The sequence below is a fragment of the Panthera onca genome, chromosome D2 (genome assembly GCF_046562875.1).
Source record: "Panthera onca isolate mPanOnc1 chromosome D2, mPanOnc1 haplotype 2, whole genome shotgun sequence".
Classification (NCBI taxonomy): domain Eukaryota; kingdom Metazoa; phylum Chordata; class Mammalia; order Carnivora; family Felidae; genus Panthera; species Panthera onca.
Genome location: NC_138349.1, coordinates 82,255,948 through 82,271,763, shown reverse-complemented (window position 1 = coordinate 82,271,763; position 15,816 = coordinate 82,255,948). Strand labels below are relative to the sequence as shown.

The window sequence follows — 15,816 nt, the reverse complement described above, 5'->3', positions numbered from 1 at the left end:
CTGTCTGTGTTCGATGTTAGCAAGAACTGAGGCAAGTTGAGAGTGTACGTGCTCCTGCCTACAAAGAATTTACCGTTTCCTTCTTTCATTGAATCCTTAACAAAACACAGCATCTGCCACATAAGAGGCCCCCTTCTAAATTTTTTTTTAACGTTTATTTCTTTTTGAGACAGAGAGAGACAGAGCATGAACGGGGGAGGGGCAGAGAGAGAGGGAGACACAGAATCGGAAGCAGGCTCCAGGCTCCGGGCCATCAGCCCAGAGCCCGATGCGGGGCTCGAACTCACGGACCACGAGATCGTGACCTGAGTCGAAGTCGGCCGCTTAACCGACTGAGCCACCCAGGTGCCCCAAGAGGCTCCTTTCTAAGGGCTAAGGATTCAAGGGCATGAAGCTCACTTTCCAGGGTGGGCGGGGGGGGGGGGGGGGGGTGCGGCAGGGGGGGAGATGGTCAACAAGCAAATAAAAGAAATGGGATGGCAATGGTGGCTACGGGGACCAGAAAGCAGAGTAAGGATGAAAAGGCGATTACGGCAGTCCTTGTAATGATGAGGCCGCTGCTGATGCTGTGGGGACTTGGTGGTGGCAGTAAGGACAGTGTGAGCTGGGGTCAGCAGGACTGGCATCTCTGTTAGAGATCTGAACAAAGAGCTGAAGGAAGAGAAGAGTCGGTCGTGGGGATAAAAGGAGGGTCAGGGTTTCAGAATTTGCCACAAGATCCCAAGTGGGGAAAACTGAAAAAAGAGTATGATACAGTGAGATACAAAGGAGCCAGCGCAGAATTATCTCCCCGCCCCCCCCCCCCAGAAGAAGTGACTGCAACAGAAACACATACCCAATAATTACATTTTTAACTACAAAGTAACAAAGAAAACTTACGTAAATTCCCCAGGGATGGCAATTATGGCCAAGGACCCAACGGTGATCATCTGAACATCAACGATGTCTGGGTGCCATGGATGCGGTTTTGTCAGCTAAAAAACCCCAAATGTGAAAACTGTGTGAAAGGATATTGCTCTCTATATGGGCAAGCGACAGATGATGCTCAGAGAATTCCCTTTATTAAAGGATTTTAAATGTTTCCAGCTGTTTTTGGTGCTTTATCCTCCTACCAGAGATTTTCTTTCTAATTAATGAGGTAGTATTCAATATTCTATCTGGTCATAACATATGGATCTCAATGCCAATGCCCCATTAACCTGAACTTGCTTTCTCATCCGTGAAGTTTTTGGTGGACCTGGCATGGTAGAATCTCAATGTGTAATAGATAAGCCAAAGAGGACTGTGCAAGGTGTATAAGTAATTCTACCACCATGGGAACGGCTTAGCTTAATGATTTCCCTTTTGAGTCCAGTTACCAAGCCTGGCCTTGCTTTCCAAGTTTTCTCCAAGATAATCTATCCTTTTCCATAGTCAGATTAGTGTGGAAGCTTTTCCTCTATCCCTTCCTTTCCTCTCTTTCTTCTTCCTGAAGAATTCTAATCGAATATTAGAGGAAGAAAAAAACTCTATTTAAAATTTTTTCCACATCAACAACTTACATTATGAACACCAACGTGAAGTTTTGACGATCAGAATGTGAAAATCCATGGTCCAAAGCAGTATTAAAAGAATATTGCTTTAGTTAAACATGTTGCCCGAATTGTGAGAAAATGGAGGTACGGACATGTCCTTTTTTATGGGACCTAGATGTTTTCCTCTGCAGAGAATTGTGTCTCAACTCCTTTCCTGGAGTCAACATCAATGAATCCTGAATAAGGTAGATGTTGATCTAATTTTCCTTTTCCACTGTTTTAATCGTTTCAGTTATTTATCATAAAATCTAAGTCACAATATTTAATAATCATGCCTCTTATTCCTTAGAGTGTGATTCTTAATACACGTATTTTTAATATTAAAAATTGGATGTGGTAAAATCTGAATAAGAACTCCCATGTCAGTAACGATCTATCATTTGTCTCTGACAATTCGTAAGTTTTAAAATAACAATATGCTAAGTTTACCATCATAGTCAAAATTCATTACCTCTCCAGTGTGAAGAAGGATTGGCTTTGGTTTATGACACCTTTTGATTTCTTCAGATGGCTTGCCCAGGAGTTGATCCCGAAGAGTGTCCCAGAATGGATCCCCTACTGTTGTCCCTGTTAGGAATATTATCACTAATTTGATTCTAACGCTCTGAAAAAAATGTCATCACTTTGACAAATGCACAGCAGTGACTTTATTACAAAGATGTTATGAAGGTTGTTGTCCAAGAGTGCCAAACAGATTGAATAAGAGAAGAGGCAAAATTTCCTGTGCTTCCTAAAATAGGAGTCATTATTTAATTAGATCCTTGGTGTGGCCAATAGGATAAAAGAATGTACTTTGTTCAAGGTCCTTAAGGATTTGTTTCCACTGCTCTTCCTCATTCATGTTTCAAATAAAAATAAAATGATATAATTAACTGTAGCTTTACGAACTAAATCACATTCTTCCCATTGTAGAAACTAAAAACGTCAATCTCCAACTTGAAGCACTGATTGTTTAGCTTGTGGTCCAAAGAAAGAGCCTCTCTTAACTCCCCACCTAAATATCCACACATGTGTGTGCCCACACACACACACACACACACACACACACACACAGAGTAAAAAAAAAAATCACACATGAAAGCAACAATCTGGGGAAAAGTTACATTAACTCTGAAACCTATGAACTTAGAATCTATGTTTCATTAGGAAAATATAACACTTATAAACATACATGGACCTATTAACAGAACACCAAAACACATGAGCCAAAACTGACAGAAATGGAGGGAGAAAGAGACAATCAATAATAATAGCTGGAGCTTTAATAACACCACTTTCAGTAATATGGCTCATTTGGTTAAGCATCCAACCTCAGCTCAAGTCATGATCTCATGCTTCCTGGGTTCCAGCCCCGCATCGGGCTCTGTGCTGACAGCTCAGAGCCTGGAGCCTTCTTTGGGTTCTGTGTCTCCTTCTCGCTCTGCCCCTCTGCGCTCGCTCTCTCTCTCTCTCTCTCTCTCTCTCTCTCTCAAACTAATAAATAAACATTAAAAAAAAAAAAAGAATCCCAGTTTCAGTAATAGATGGGACAACGAGTCAGAAGACCAACAATAGAAAAGGTGAACAGCACTAGAAGCCAAGTGGACCTAACAGGTACCCGCAGATACCTCCGTCCACGCAGCAAGAACATAACAGACACTCTGTGCAAGTTCATACAGGCACTGTCCAGGATAGACTATAGGCTGGCCATGAAACAAACTCCAGCAAACGTCAAAAGGTATAAGTAATACAAAGTGTGTTTTACAACCGCAATGTAATGAAATTAGGAATAAATTACAGAAGAAAATTTGGGAAACTCACAACTATGTGGAAATGAAGCAACATGATCATAAATTGACAATGGTCAAGGAGGAAATCAAAAGAAAATACGAAAGCACTTTCCACGCGCACCTCCGTGTTACAGCAGCACTATCAACAATAGCCAAAGTACGGAAAGAGCCCAAATGTCCATCGATGGATGAAACGATAAAGAAATTGTGGTGTATATATACAATGGAGTATTACTCGGCATCAAAAAGAATGAAATCTTGCCATTTGCAACTACGTGGATGGAACTGGAGGGTATCAGGCTAAGTGAAATTAGTCAGAGAAAGACAAGCATCATATGACTTCACTCCTATGAGGACTTTAAGAGACAAAACAGATGAACATAAGGGAAGGGCAACAAAAATAAAACAAAAACAGGGAGGGGGACAAAACAGAAGAGACTCATAAACATGGAGAACAAACAGAGGGTTACTGGAGGGGGTGCGGAAGGGGGGATGGGCTAAATGGGGAAGGGGCACTAAGGAATCTCCTCCTGAAATCATTGTTGCACTAGATGCTAACTAATTTGGATGTAAATTTAAAAAATAAAATTAAAAAAATAAATTAAAAAAAAAAAAAACAACATCCATCCATACTCTGAAATGCAAAGAAAAGCTGACTCCCGTTCTATGTGAATCCGTGGAAGCTGCATTCCAGGAGACCCATCCCTGGGAAATCTGGCTGTCACGTGCACACGTGGAAAGCACGCCCGTCCCTGTGTTTAAAGGCAACAGTAACAAATGACAAACGTATTGGCTGTAGCGAAGCCCTTCAGAGCCCTGACGCTTCAGAGCCCGGAACCACAGAGGTCACGACATGCCCCCTCACCCTGCGTGAAGTTGAGGCTCCCGAACCCGTCTATTGTGCCGGCCGCGAAACTGTAGCCCAGGGCAGGTTTACAGGTTTGGGCCTAAAGGGAAGATTTTTAAACAGACACAAAGATGAGAAGTCAACAGAACAAGAAACAGAAGTCAAACTTCCGTAAGTACTGAGATCAGCCCAGAGCTCTCCCCTCGTGGCATGATCAGTGTGGCTCAGGGACACTTACTGTGTGGGTGGAGTTGAGCCAGACGGTGACGTTGGACATATTCACCCACTGATGGGCCGCGGCCAGTGGTCCCGTCAGCTCCTGGGAGGCCGAGGCATACAGTTCCTAGAAAACCCACACAGGCTTGCTGACGAAAGCAGAAGAGCTAAAATGAACAGTACGGATATTACCCCGTAAGCACCAATTTGGAAAAGCATCTCTGAGCCAAGGTTTGCTGGCTGCTTAGAAATGGCCACTACCCACGTGGGTCCCTCTGCCACCTCCAGTCGCTTCCCAGACTCATGGCGGCCCTGAGACCATTGACCTGCGTCTACTCCCCACAAACACGAAAGTCTAGGGATATGGCCTGTGGCACCAAAAGGCCTCCATCTCTCTTGAAAGACGGTCAAGAAAATTTAAGATTAGGAGTAGGTGGGCCCATCACTGACTTGGCCAGGAGGAGAGCTCAACTGCAGGGATTCTCTGAGTGAGTTCCCTGCCACCAAAGGACAGCTGGAAAGACCTCACGACCCACGTCGTCTGCCCCACCCACCACCCACGCTTTGATGTTCTGTTCTGTTTTGTTTCCCTTCAGGGTGAATTGACGCTTTTTTCTAACTTTGCAGGGAAATGGGAGCCATCGCGTTCGGAAACTGATCTGCACCAGACACGGTAGGCCAGTCCCGCCTCAGCACATGCCCCCTTTGTTTGACACCTAACTGTCCCCACTCTGTCCCCATCCTCGCTCCTACAGCCACGTGGGGGCTCTCAGGTGAGTCGTGGGTAACACCAGCTGCTGCCCGCCTTTCTGACGAAAAGCAAAGGTGTGCCTTGCTGAGAAGAGATTCCAGCCTGTGAGATGAACCCCTATGACTCGCGGGCCCAGGACAGTAACACTGAAGTGTGTCACAGGTGCCTCCCCTAAATAGAATCTGTTCATTTAGAACAATCCTCTGATGATGCCACAGTAATAAAGCAGGAAGTGCAGCAACTAGGCTGGCTGCTGTCCAATGGCTTTAAAGGTACTTTAGCTCTTCCTTACTTGCTCCTGAAACATTTTAGAACCCTTGGAGCAAAATATTTACTTAAACACACACGTGCGTGTGCACACACACGCGCAGCAAAGGTAGGAACGAGCCAGGCAAAGGAAGAGATTTAACTATGGGGGATACCGCAGCCTGAAGTCATCCTTTGTCTTTTCTGTTCTTCTTTTTTAGTATTTTTTAATGTTTATTTATTTTTGAGAGAGGGAGAGAGAGAGAGAGCGAGCGAGCACAGGTGGGGGAGGGGCAGAGAGAGAGGGAGACACAGAATCCAAAACAGGCTCCAGGCTCTGAGCTGTCAGCACAGAGCCCGACGTGGGGCTCGAACTCATGGACTGTGAGATCATGACCTGAGCCAAAGTCGGACACTTAGCTGACTGACACGCCCAGGCCCCCCATCCTTTGTCTTTCCAATCAGATATCTGGGGTGCCTGGGTGGCTCAGCCGATTAAGCATCCGACTTCGGCTCAGGTCATGGTCTCACAGTCCGTGGGCTCGAGCCCCACGCCGGGCTCTGTGCTGACAGCTCAGAGCCTGCTTGGGATTCTCTCCCTCTGTCTCTGCCCCTCCCCACTCACACTTTCTCTCTCTCTCTCTCAAAATAAACAAATAAACTTAAAAAAAAAAGTCCGATGTCTGTCCCCATAGGAGCTGACACAAAATTTGGGGGAAAATGGAAGCCAAAGTTTAGCAGAGGGAGAAGCAGAGAGCAACTCCTTGTAATCTCACTGAAGACCAGATTCTGTCCTCATCAAAAAATGTTTTAAAAAGGAAAGAGAAGGAAATGTAAAATGGAGACTCTATGCCGCATTGGAGCCTAGGAAGTCATCTGAATCGAATTTCCAGAGCAGGAGCGAATGGCTCTGCTTGGCCTTGACGCTGAAGGAGTGAAGGGTGGCCAGGTGGCCCGGTGGGTCCGGATCCACCTGGTCACGTCTGACACCGTGTTACCTGGAATCCTTACACCGTCTGTCACCATGCTGTCGGAAGCAAGCGTTCTGGCCCCGACAGAATGTTTCCCTGCCTCCTTGGTTTTAAAAGCACTTCCTTGGGGAAGTCAGAGGGGCAGTCCGAGAGGGGGGGTCTTGTGCCTTTGGAAGCGGCCTTCCTCGCGGGCCTGGAAACAGCAGGCTTCCAGACTCCACGGCGCAGCTCGGGCTCCTGCTGTCTCTTACCATTACCGTCTCTGTAAGGAGCGCTGCCCGTGGATTTGAAAGAACAAGGTTAAATGAACTTGAAAGAGGCCAGCCCGTGGCTGACCTTTGCTCTCTGGTATATGATCCCTCCGATAATCTGAGTGCTGTTGAACATGTCGTGTCCGGGTCCCATAGCGATGCACGTGCTAGACTGCAACACAGGGAGACAAGATGGGCTCTTAGTGAAAGAAGCAATTATCTCAAGGAATGCAAAATCACAAGTGAGTCTGAGCCAATCAGAAACCCAGTCAACGTTATATTGGAACACATAGGTGAGCCACTGGAAAAAAATAAAAATCAGTAGATAAATCTGGCTCTATCCTTCCCTTCTGACCCCAGAAAATGTTGACATTGACCAGATACTTAAATACTATAATTGAAAATTAAAAAGCATTTCAAGAAAATGCGGATGAACACCTCCTTAATAACCTTCTGATTCATCCCTATGGAGTTGGGTTTTCTCTTATTTGCAGTAAAAAGCATCCTATATGTGTATCAAAATTATCACAGTGTATGCCTTAAAATGATACAATGTTATCTCTCAATTATATCTCAATAAATCTGGGAGGAAAAAAGCAAAAAAAAAAATCCCACTGGATACACAGTGGAACACAGATGAAAATAGGTGATTTGCAAAAAAGAAATGTAAATCTCTCTTCAACATTAAAATACATTCAAGCCTGTGAATCATTAAATATACATTTAAACTACAAAAAGAAACTCCGCCTGTTCTGTTGGCAAAGACTGAATGCTCGATAAACCAGGCATCAGGGAGGCTTTGGGGAAAGGGTCACTCACACACTGTGGCTGGGGACAGGACTCACGGTCACCCCCATGGGAACTGTGCTTTCCCTTGAACAGCAAATTCGCTCGCAAGAATTTGTCCTAAGGTGAAACTCATATACGTGTGAAAATATGTATGACACACGTAGTCCATTTATGTGATGGGAGGAAAAAAGAAGGGAGAGAGGAGGGAAGGAAAGAAAATATTCATCACGAGGGGATCGGTGAACTAACTTACGGTACTTAAAATTGAAAACTGTACCACTCGTTTAAAGGATGTTTTAAAGTGTATTCACTGGAGGGGCACCAGGGAGGCTCAGCAGGTTAAGCGTCCGACTCTTGAATTTGGTTCAGGTCATGACCCCAGGGCTGTGGGTTCGAGCCCCGTGTTGGGTTTCATGCTGAGCGTGAAGCCTGCTTGGGATTCTCTCTCTCCCTCTTTCTCTCTGCCCCTCCTCTGCTTTCTCTCTCTCTCTCTTTCTTGCTCCCAAAATAAATAAATAAACTAAAAAACATAAAGTATATTCGCGGGAAATAAGAAAGCAGCTATAGAACAGCATTTCCAGCGTGACCTCATTTGTGTACAACTGTGCGTACACGTAGGAGCGTGGAAGCCGAAAAGGCTGCCTAGTAGGATGTTCATTTAAGGTTTAACAGGTTAATCGTGGAGTTAGAGGCTGCGCATTGACCTGTTTTGTTTCCCGAACTTCTCAACATCGTTTGCATTGTTAATAAGTATACATCTTTGTTTTAATGAAAGCTAGTTTCTGAAGTTAAAAAAAAAAATCTGTTGAAAGAAGCTACGCGAAAGCAAAAGATACGTCAACATTTGCCCGCTTCCCTCTTTCTGTTTCTTAAGTGAATCACGATTTTGTTCAAAAAGGCATCGCTTCTTTCACAGTCAACAGTTCCATTCCCAGCCCAGGTAAGTCTAAAACGACTGTGGTAATTCCCTAGGCCCTCCCCAAGATTGGTCAGGAACCCCAGCCTGAGCCTGTCAGCACACTATTTCCCCTGCAACCGTTTCGGTCCAGGAATGGATATGTACCTCCCGTGACCCAATCAGAAGGAAAAGAACTTTTATTCCATGGTTAGAGACGGGTTTTCTCTCTCTCCTACCATATTTGGGGGGAGAAAAGGATATACTGTCCTCAGTACTGACTGCCATCTTGCAATCATGAGGGAAGCAAATCTAACAGATGGAATGGAATGGAGAGAAAGAGAATTCTGTCGTGGGAGAGGGTGTGATTCTATGATAATTTTTACTGATTAAAAGTATTCTCCTTGTAGGAAAAAACTACAAAAGTGTATAAATAGAATAAAAACAATAAACAAAATCAACAGAATAACCCCCCCCGTAATGCCATAGTAATGCCAAACAGAGAAAGTCAGGGTTAACAATTCAGTGTGTTTCACTTTGTCTTTTCACTACAATGCATTTATTTTCAAAACTGCAATCATAATCAATATACAAGATTAAACCCTGATTTTCTTCCTTTTTTAATTTTTTTAATGTTTATTTATTTTTCAGACAGAAAAACAGAGTGCCAGACGGGAAGGAGCAGAGAGAGAGGGAGACACAGCATCCGAAGCAGGCTCCAGGCTCCGAGCTGTCAGCACAGAGTCCGACGCGGGGCTTGGACTCACGAGCCGTGAGATCGTGACCTGAGCCGAAGTCGGATGCTTAACCCACTGAGCCACCCAGGCGCCCCCTAAATACTGATTTTCTAAATCAACATTGTGTACTGTGAGCTTTTTCCCACATTCAATATTCCAACACAGTACAGTTTGTTGGTACATAATATTCTACTGCAAACAGGTACCATAATTTATTTAAACGTTTCCTCTCTGAATGTTGGAATCCAACAAGTAATCTTGAAATCGAATGAGAATGAATGATGTGTGAACATTTTGCAAATGAATAATAATAAAGCAAGACTTTCTATACCAAAATGGTAATATATAATAGAAAACTCTAATTGTTACGCTCTACTATCCATTGGGTAGAATTGATGGGAATAAAATAAATAGCCCAGAAATGACGTTTAATAAAAGTCATATCACAGGTGACATGTTCTATAAACACAAAGAACAAGAGCCCAGAAACTACAATCTGCTTCTCACGTCAAGGCAGAAAAAATCTAAATGAACGTGGCAGGGAAACAATGAAATAAATGACAGTATGGCCTAAATAAGGCCATACTAATAATAGTAAGTCTTTAAAACTTGCCACACAGACCTGTGTTCAGCCCTAAAACAATTTTAAAGACAACAAAGTAGGTGGAAAACTCGAATCCCAGTCCTATTAAAAAAATCAACAAAGAAGTTGTAAAATTTTGTTCGTGAATGTGTGGACAAGTATACAGGAAGAGGTGGGATAGTGGTAACTTCCTTGGAGGGGGGAGAAGGAAGGGAATGAAGAGGAACTCACTTTTTACTGCCCTCTAGGTTTTCCATGTTGTGTGAGTTTTGACAGCAAGATTTGTTGTTTGTGACTTTATTTTTATTTTTAATGTTTATTTATTTATTTATCTAGTTAGTTATTTTTGAGAGAGAGAGTATGAGCAAGGGAGGGTCAGAGAGAGGGGGAGACACAGAATCCAAAGTGGGCTCCAGGCTCTGAGCTGTCAGCACAACCCAACACAGGGCTCGAATTCATGAACTGGGAGATCATGACCTGTGCAGAAGTCAGATGCTTAACCAACTGAGCCACCAGGCATGCCAATGTTTATTTAATTTTGAGAGAGAGAGCAAGCATGAGCAAGGGAAGGGCAGAGAGAGAGGGAGACACAGAATCCAGCCTCTGAGCTGTCAGCACAGAGCCCGATGCGGGGCTCGAACTCACAAACTGTGAGATCGTGACCTGAGCCGAAGTTGGCCACTAACCCGACTGAGCCACTCAGGCACCCCTGTTGTTTGTGATTTTATAGAAAAGAAAAAAAAAATGTTGATGTGTTTTGTGTGTGTGTGTGTGTGTGTGTGTGTGTGTAACGCTGTAGACTTCACAAGTGAGAAACATCTCAGGCAAGCAGTTTCTGGTACTAACTTGTGATATCAGAAATGCCAAGGTGAAAGAAATGTTTCAGACTGTCCAAGTTTGGGCAAGGGTATTTCATCTCTCACATTTACTAATTGCCTCACCATTCAAAACACTTAAGAGTCAATCCAAGGGAGAACTAGAATTTTATCCAATCGAAATTTAATGGGTGCTCCTGAGAAGAGCCAGCGGTCAGTAGGCCTGGGTGCACTTGGGGAGAACACAATTATAAGTTAATGGTGAATACTTAAAATGCACATGAGATGCAAACACAAAGAATCTCATGTCATAATTACCTACCCCACCGATGGGACAAGAGCTATTGGCGTTATCACAAGAGTCTCCTGTGTTGACACAATGTGGGCCAAGAATATTGGGGGACACATCTCCGAGGTTTGATGAAGCAAAGGCTGCTACATAGGGTCCCTGCCAAAAGAAACATCCAACGGCCTTTTATTCTCTCTTATTTCCCACAATGAATTCCATTAAAAACACAAACATTCCATCCACTCTGGGGAACTCTTCAAAACCATTTGAGCACAATAAAAGGAGGAGGTAGGACATTCTGAGAAACTTTGTGAAAAAATTCACATTGCAGTCAGCATACATGTTATCACGCTCATGATATTCCAACGATCAATAAAGCTGTTTCAAATAGGAGAGTTTCAACTCTGTACCACAAACAGAAACATTTTGACAAGAAACACAGCATACAACAACACGGTATAAAATGCTGACTCATCAGACTCCTTCCTGGTATTGTATCTGGAGCTGAGAGGTCCCTTTCTCCTTGAAAAATAAATATCCCTACTGGCTTAAAAAGAAAATATGAATCCAGATGTTCCTGTGGCAAAACTGAACCTAAATATAGCATTCACCATCCAGATCTACCTCTGTGTATCTTTTCTTTTAGCTCTTCAACCTGAAGCAACAGCACATAACCTTTTTGAGTGGTGTAAGACTTTAACCTCAACCCAGCTGATCTAATTCTACCTTCCATGACTTCAATTTTCTTAGGGAAAGAAATAAGCAGGTATTGGAGATCATGTGTCTTTTTTTTTTACACCAAAAAGATAACTTATCTCAAAATGCCCCCAGCCAGCGATCATAAATGGGAAGTTCCTTTCTTTTCCCTAAAATGCAGGCTAAAATGAAAAAAAAAATAGCATTTTATCAGTCAGGAGCTAAAAGATCACTATGAATGTTCATGGGGCTAATAACTTTGGTATCATTGCACTTTCTAGACATTTATCCTAGTCAAGGGCTTGGGGTTCTTATCGTCCTATATTCTTTGGCATTTGGGACTTGGACCTTAGGATCCAACAGAGCAGCCCCCCCTCCCCCCAACCACTTAGCTATCTGTAGTCAGTAATTAACACAGAGCTGAGGAGATTTCTGAGGCACATGGACTGAGTTCCGGCCCCCATCTCTGATTCCATCCCTCATTGCGTTTCAAAGTTACGATAACAAGTCTGGTGGGTTAGGGTCATCTCTCCCTTGGGGCTTATTAAAAGAAAGTATGACGAAACTCCTTAAAAGGAAATTCGCCATTAACAGGGAAATCTGGACCGCAGAAAAGATTCATCACCTGTCCCCTCCTCATTCAGGTTCTTAACGCTACTCAGAAGGTACTTAATACTTTGATAGCTCTGAAGAGAAAAGTTAATATCAACCCGGTTGATCATATCCTCAAGCCGATCAAAAAGTATCACGTATTGCAAAAATCTTAAGCTTGTCCTTCCTTCTCTAACTAATTGCAACTTTATGAAGCTACAGATGTCAGCAGCGTTTGACACAGTCATTGTTAATTTTTCTTCCCCTCTCAGGGAGGATGGAGAATTCTTTTTATCCAAGCATATTAGTATGTGATGTGCTTGATGACACTTTACACTGAAGATGTGAATCAGCTATTCTGAGCATTGTATGAATGAGGATCTAATGAATTAAGATGATGTTTTCAATGACCCAAATCTCACCTGTCCAGGTAGATATCCTTTGTTCTTCTCTTGCTCAAAAAGGTAAGATGCATAGCCCATGTTGTCACTATTGACAAGGTGATTGGTATTGTTCATGCTGACGGGGTGGATGGCAAACCAGCTGTAAGAGAAAAGGAGCCCTCGGCTCAGGAAGAGAACCAGGTGATGGAGTCAAAACAATGCCTGCGAGCTTTGGTTTTCTCCAGCAGGAAAAAAAAAAAAAGTTTTCAACGGTAGGCCTTTCACATTTAGGTTATTTCACTGATGATGAGCTTAGCTTATGAATAACATACTCAAAAAGTCTAGGCATTTACGTAAGTTAAAAATACAAAACTAAACGGTCAGTGATCAGACGATATGCCTAAAGCATTGTGTGGGTGCCGACCTTGTCCTTCAAGACAGGTGCACATAACAATGATTGAAGTCAACCCTATCTAATTCAGAAGACCTTTACGGAGACCCTGCCATGTGCCCAGTTCTGAACACACTGAAGCTTCCTTACACCCAGGGTCAGACAAAGATGTAAACAAATGGCTTTAGTACAGTGTGACAAACCTTATAAAAAATAGGCATAAAGTGTTTGGGGACCACAGATGACTAGCAATTAATTCTTACGGGCATTCCAGGGGGAAGGAACAACACAGTAAGCGCACAAAGGTGTGAAAGAGGCTGTTATGCATAATTTGATGTTAGCCATATGCATAGTAATACCTGTTTAAGTATAGAGCCACAACGTCTACAAACTAATTTCACATCTGTTACCGTACTTGCACTTCACAACAGCCCTGGAGCCCAAACAGTTATGACCTCCACCCGGCAAGGTGTCTCAGAGAAGCAAAATGGTAGCTCATTGGTCATAGGGGACCAAGACTAAAGTTGGGGTCTTGGGACACCTTGTCCAATGGCCTTTGTAGGATCGAACCTCCACGTGGATAAAAAAGATAGAGAATGGAAGGCTGGAAAGCAAATTAACTAGAATGAATGCTCAAGAAAAGAGAGATGCTAATTCATGAACTTTCAGGCCCATGTAGGATTTGTAAAAAAAAAAAAAAAAAAAAAAAATCTTTTGTTGGTTTAATTCTTTGCTGACGACTCTATAAAACATTTCAGCTTACATTACTACCTAAGTACTATAGCTCACAAAACTGAACATTTACTTACTGACTAGGGATGTTTTTAAACATCAAGGTCATCATTCAGGATTCAGTTCTCATTGCCCAACAGATGTATACGTAGGTCAGAGATGGCCAGCACAAGGCCTATAGGGGCTGGGTAGGCAACACGGATGAGTTCAGCTGGTTCGTGCCACGGGGACCGGTGTGGACTGTGGACACCCGGAGGCACTTGCATGGGCCTAAAGACCGTAGCCTCTACTATGCGGCTGCCAAATGTTGCCTTATGAGAGTAAGCCAGAGCTTCCAGATCTTTGATAAATCCATGATTTTGCGAAATATTTATCGATTTATGTTTCAAGTTTATTTACTTATTTTGAGATAGAGAATGAGTGCACATGCGTTCACATGCACATGTGCCTGCCTGTGAGCAGGGGAGAGGCAGAGAGAGAGGGAGAGACAACCCCAAGCAGGCTCTGTGCTCAGCATAGAGCCGGACTCGGGACCAAACCCACGAGCCTGGGATCACAACCTGAGCCAAAATCAAGAGTCGGATGCCTAACCGATGAGCCACCCAGGCACTCCTCGATTAAAAAACTCTTGAAGAAGTAAATGGCGTGAGAGGAAAGGGGTGAAGTTTGGGCAAAATGGCTGAAGGGGAACAGGAGGCGCAGGTTTGCAGTTAGGGAAGGGGTACGTCACGGGGGTGGAAGGTGCAGCCCAGGGAACAGAGTCAATGGCAGTGTACCAGTGCCCTGTGGTGACAGACAGGAGTTCCGCCTGTGGTGGGCATAACACAAGGCACAGAATCATCCAGTCTCTATGTTGTACACCTGAACCAAATATAACATTGTGTGCCCACTACGCCCAAATAAAAAAAATTTTTTTAATTAAAAAAAATAGAAGAAAAAAATTTTCATTAAAAAAGAAAGAGAGGAGTACATAGCACAGAATAAAAGGGGAGAAATCTTACCGATTATGAGACTTAACACACATAGCCAACAAATGGAGTTGGTGGGCGGACTATTTGGATGCTGATTCAAATAAAACAATTATAAAAAGATCTTACTGACACAATCAGGGAAAACTGAACACAGACTAGGTTTTAGAGCATATCAAGAAACTATTTTTCATTTTGTTGGTTGGGATCATGAGTTATGGTTATATTTTTTTACGTTTTTCCCTGATAGAGATATACACTGAAATATATATGAGTGAAATGATTTGCTATCTGGTGTTGGCTTTTAAAACTCTAGCAAAGCAAGGGTGGCTCAGCCAGTTAAGCATCAAACTCCGGCTCAGGTCACAATCTCCCGGTTCGTGGGTTCGAATCCCACGTCACGCTCTGTGCTGACAGCTTAGAACATGGAGCCTGCTTCACATTCTGTGTGTGTGTGTGTGTGTGTGTGTGTGTGTGTGTGTCTGCCCCTCCCCCACTCGCACTGTCTTTGTCTCTCTCAAAACATAAGCATTAAAAAAGAAAAATTAAAACTCTAGCAAAGCAAAACAAAAGGAGAGGAGGGATGAAACAGAGTGGGAGAATAGTGCTAATTACTGAAGGTGGATAATAGTTACATGGAAACTCAAAGACTAATCACTCTAAATTGGCATATATTTGAAAATTTCTATAATAGTGTTTTTTTCATGTTGGCATCCATTTAGAATTTTTTTAAACAGTGTTGAACAAACCTATCACCAGCCTATGAGCTAAATTTGTTCCCCAAGGTATGTATTGCCCCCATGTAAAGGAACAGAAGATTAGGTTAAAGGTGGTTCTGAGCTCATGCCCTAAAATTACTTGCAAAATTTCTCTCTTTTGAAAAAATCCTTATACTAGTTTCCTTTTTGTGGATATGGGTTTCTCTCCTTCTCCTAAAACTCAGGTCCCAGAGAAAATTCTAGTCAACTAGTGTTTTCCAGTTAGTTGGGAGTCTTTTTACAGTTTTACTCCATTTAGTTTGGAAGGAAAATGGGGTGGTGGCCATGACCTTCCCATGGCTCCCCAACCAGAACACTTCTGTCTAATCTGATTACCCTGAGGTCAGCCAGCTTCAGCCAGACTGCAATCTCTCTAGGGCAATCAAAGGAAGCCTGTGGAACAGTTTTATCAACATGGACTGTCATGTCTCTCTGATGAGGTGAGGGATTTTATACACAGGATCTCATTTCATCCTAAAAGCATGCTTGGAGGCAGATGTTATCATTGTCCTTATTTTATGGCCAAGGAAACGAAGTCTCAGAGTGAGCCAGTAAGTAATCTGA

The 15,816-nt window shown here is 43.1% G+C and overlaps 1 protein-coding gene across 3 annotated transcripts in view; it reads right to left on the bottom strand.

The window, feature by feature from the left end:
- The window catches only part of ASAH2 (N-acylsphingosine amidohydrolase 2), an 83,136-nt gene that overhangs the window by 17,413 nt on the left and 49,907 nt on the right, over positions 1–15,816 (bottom strand). For 2 of the 3 annotated variants that reach the window (XM_078434121.2, XM_078434120.1), the window contains 7 exons: positions 12,443–12,563; positions 10,767–10,892; positions 6,711–6,797; positions 4,429–4,533; positions 4,209–4,290; positions 2,026–2,141; positions 880–974 (listed from right to left, as the gene is read on the bottom strand). In XM_078434121.2, the coding sequence (XP_078290247.1) occupies positions 880–974; positions 2,026–2,141; positions 4,209–4,290; positions 4,429–4,533; positions 6,711–6,797; positions 10,767–10,892; positions 12,443–12,563 (732 nt within the window). Of the gene's footprint in view, positions 1–879; positions 975–2,025; positions 2,142–4,208; positions 4,291–4,428; positions 4,534–6,710; positions 6,798–10,766; positions 10,893–12,442; positions 12,588–15,816 lie in introns of all 3 variants that reach the window. The other variant, XM_078434119.1, reaches the window with a different exon arrangement.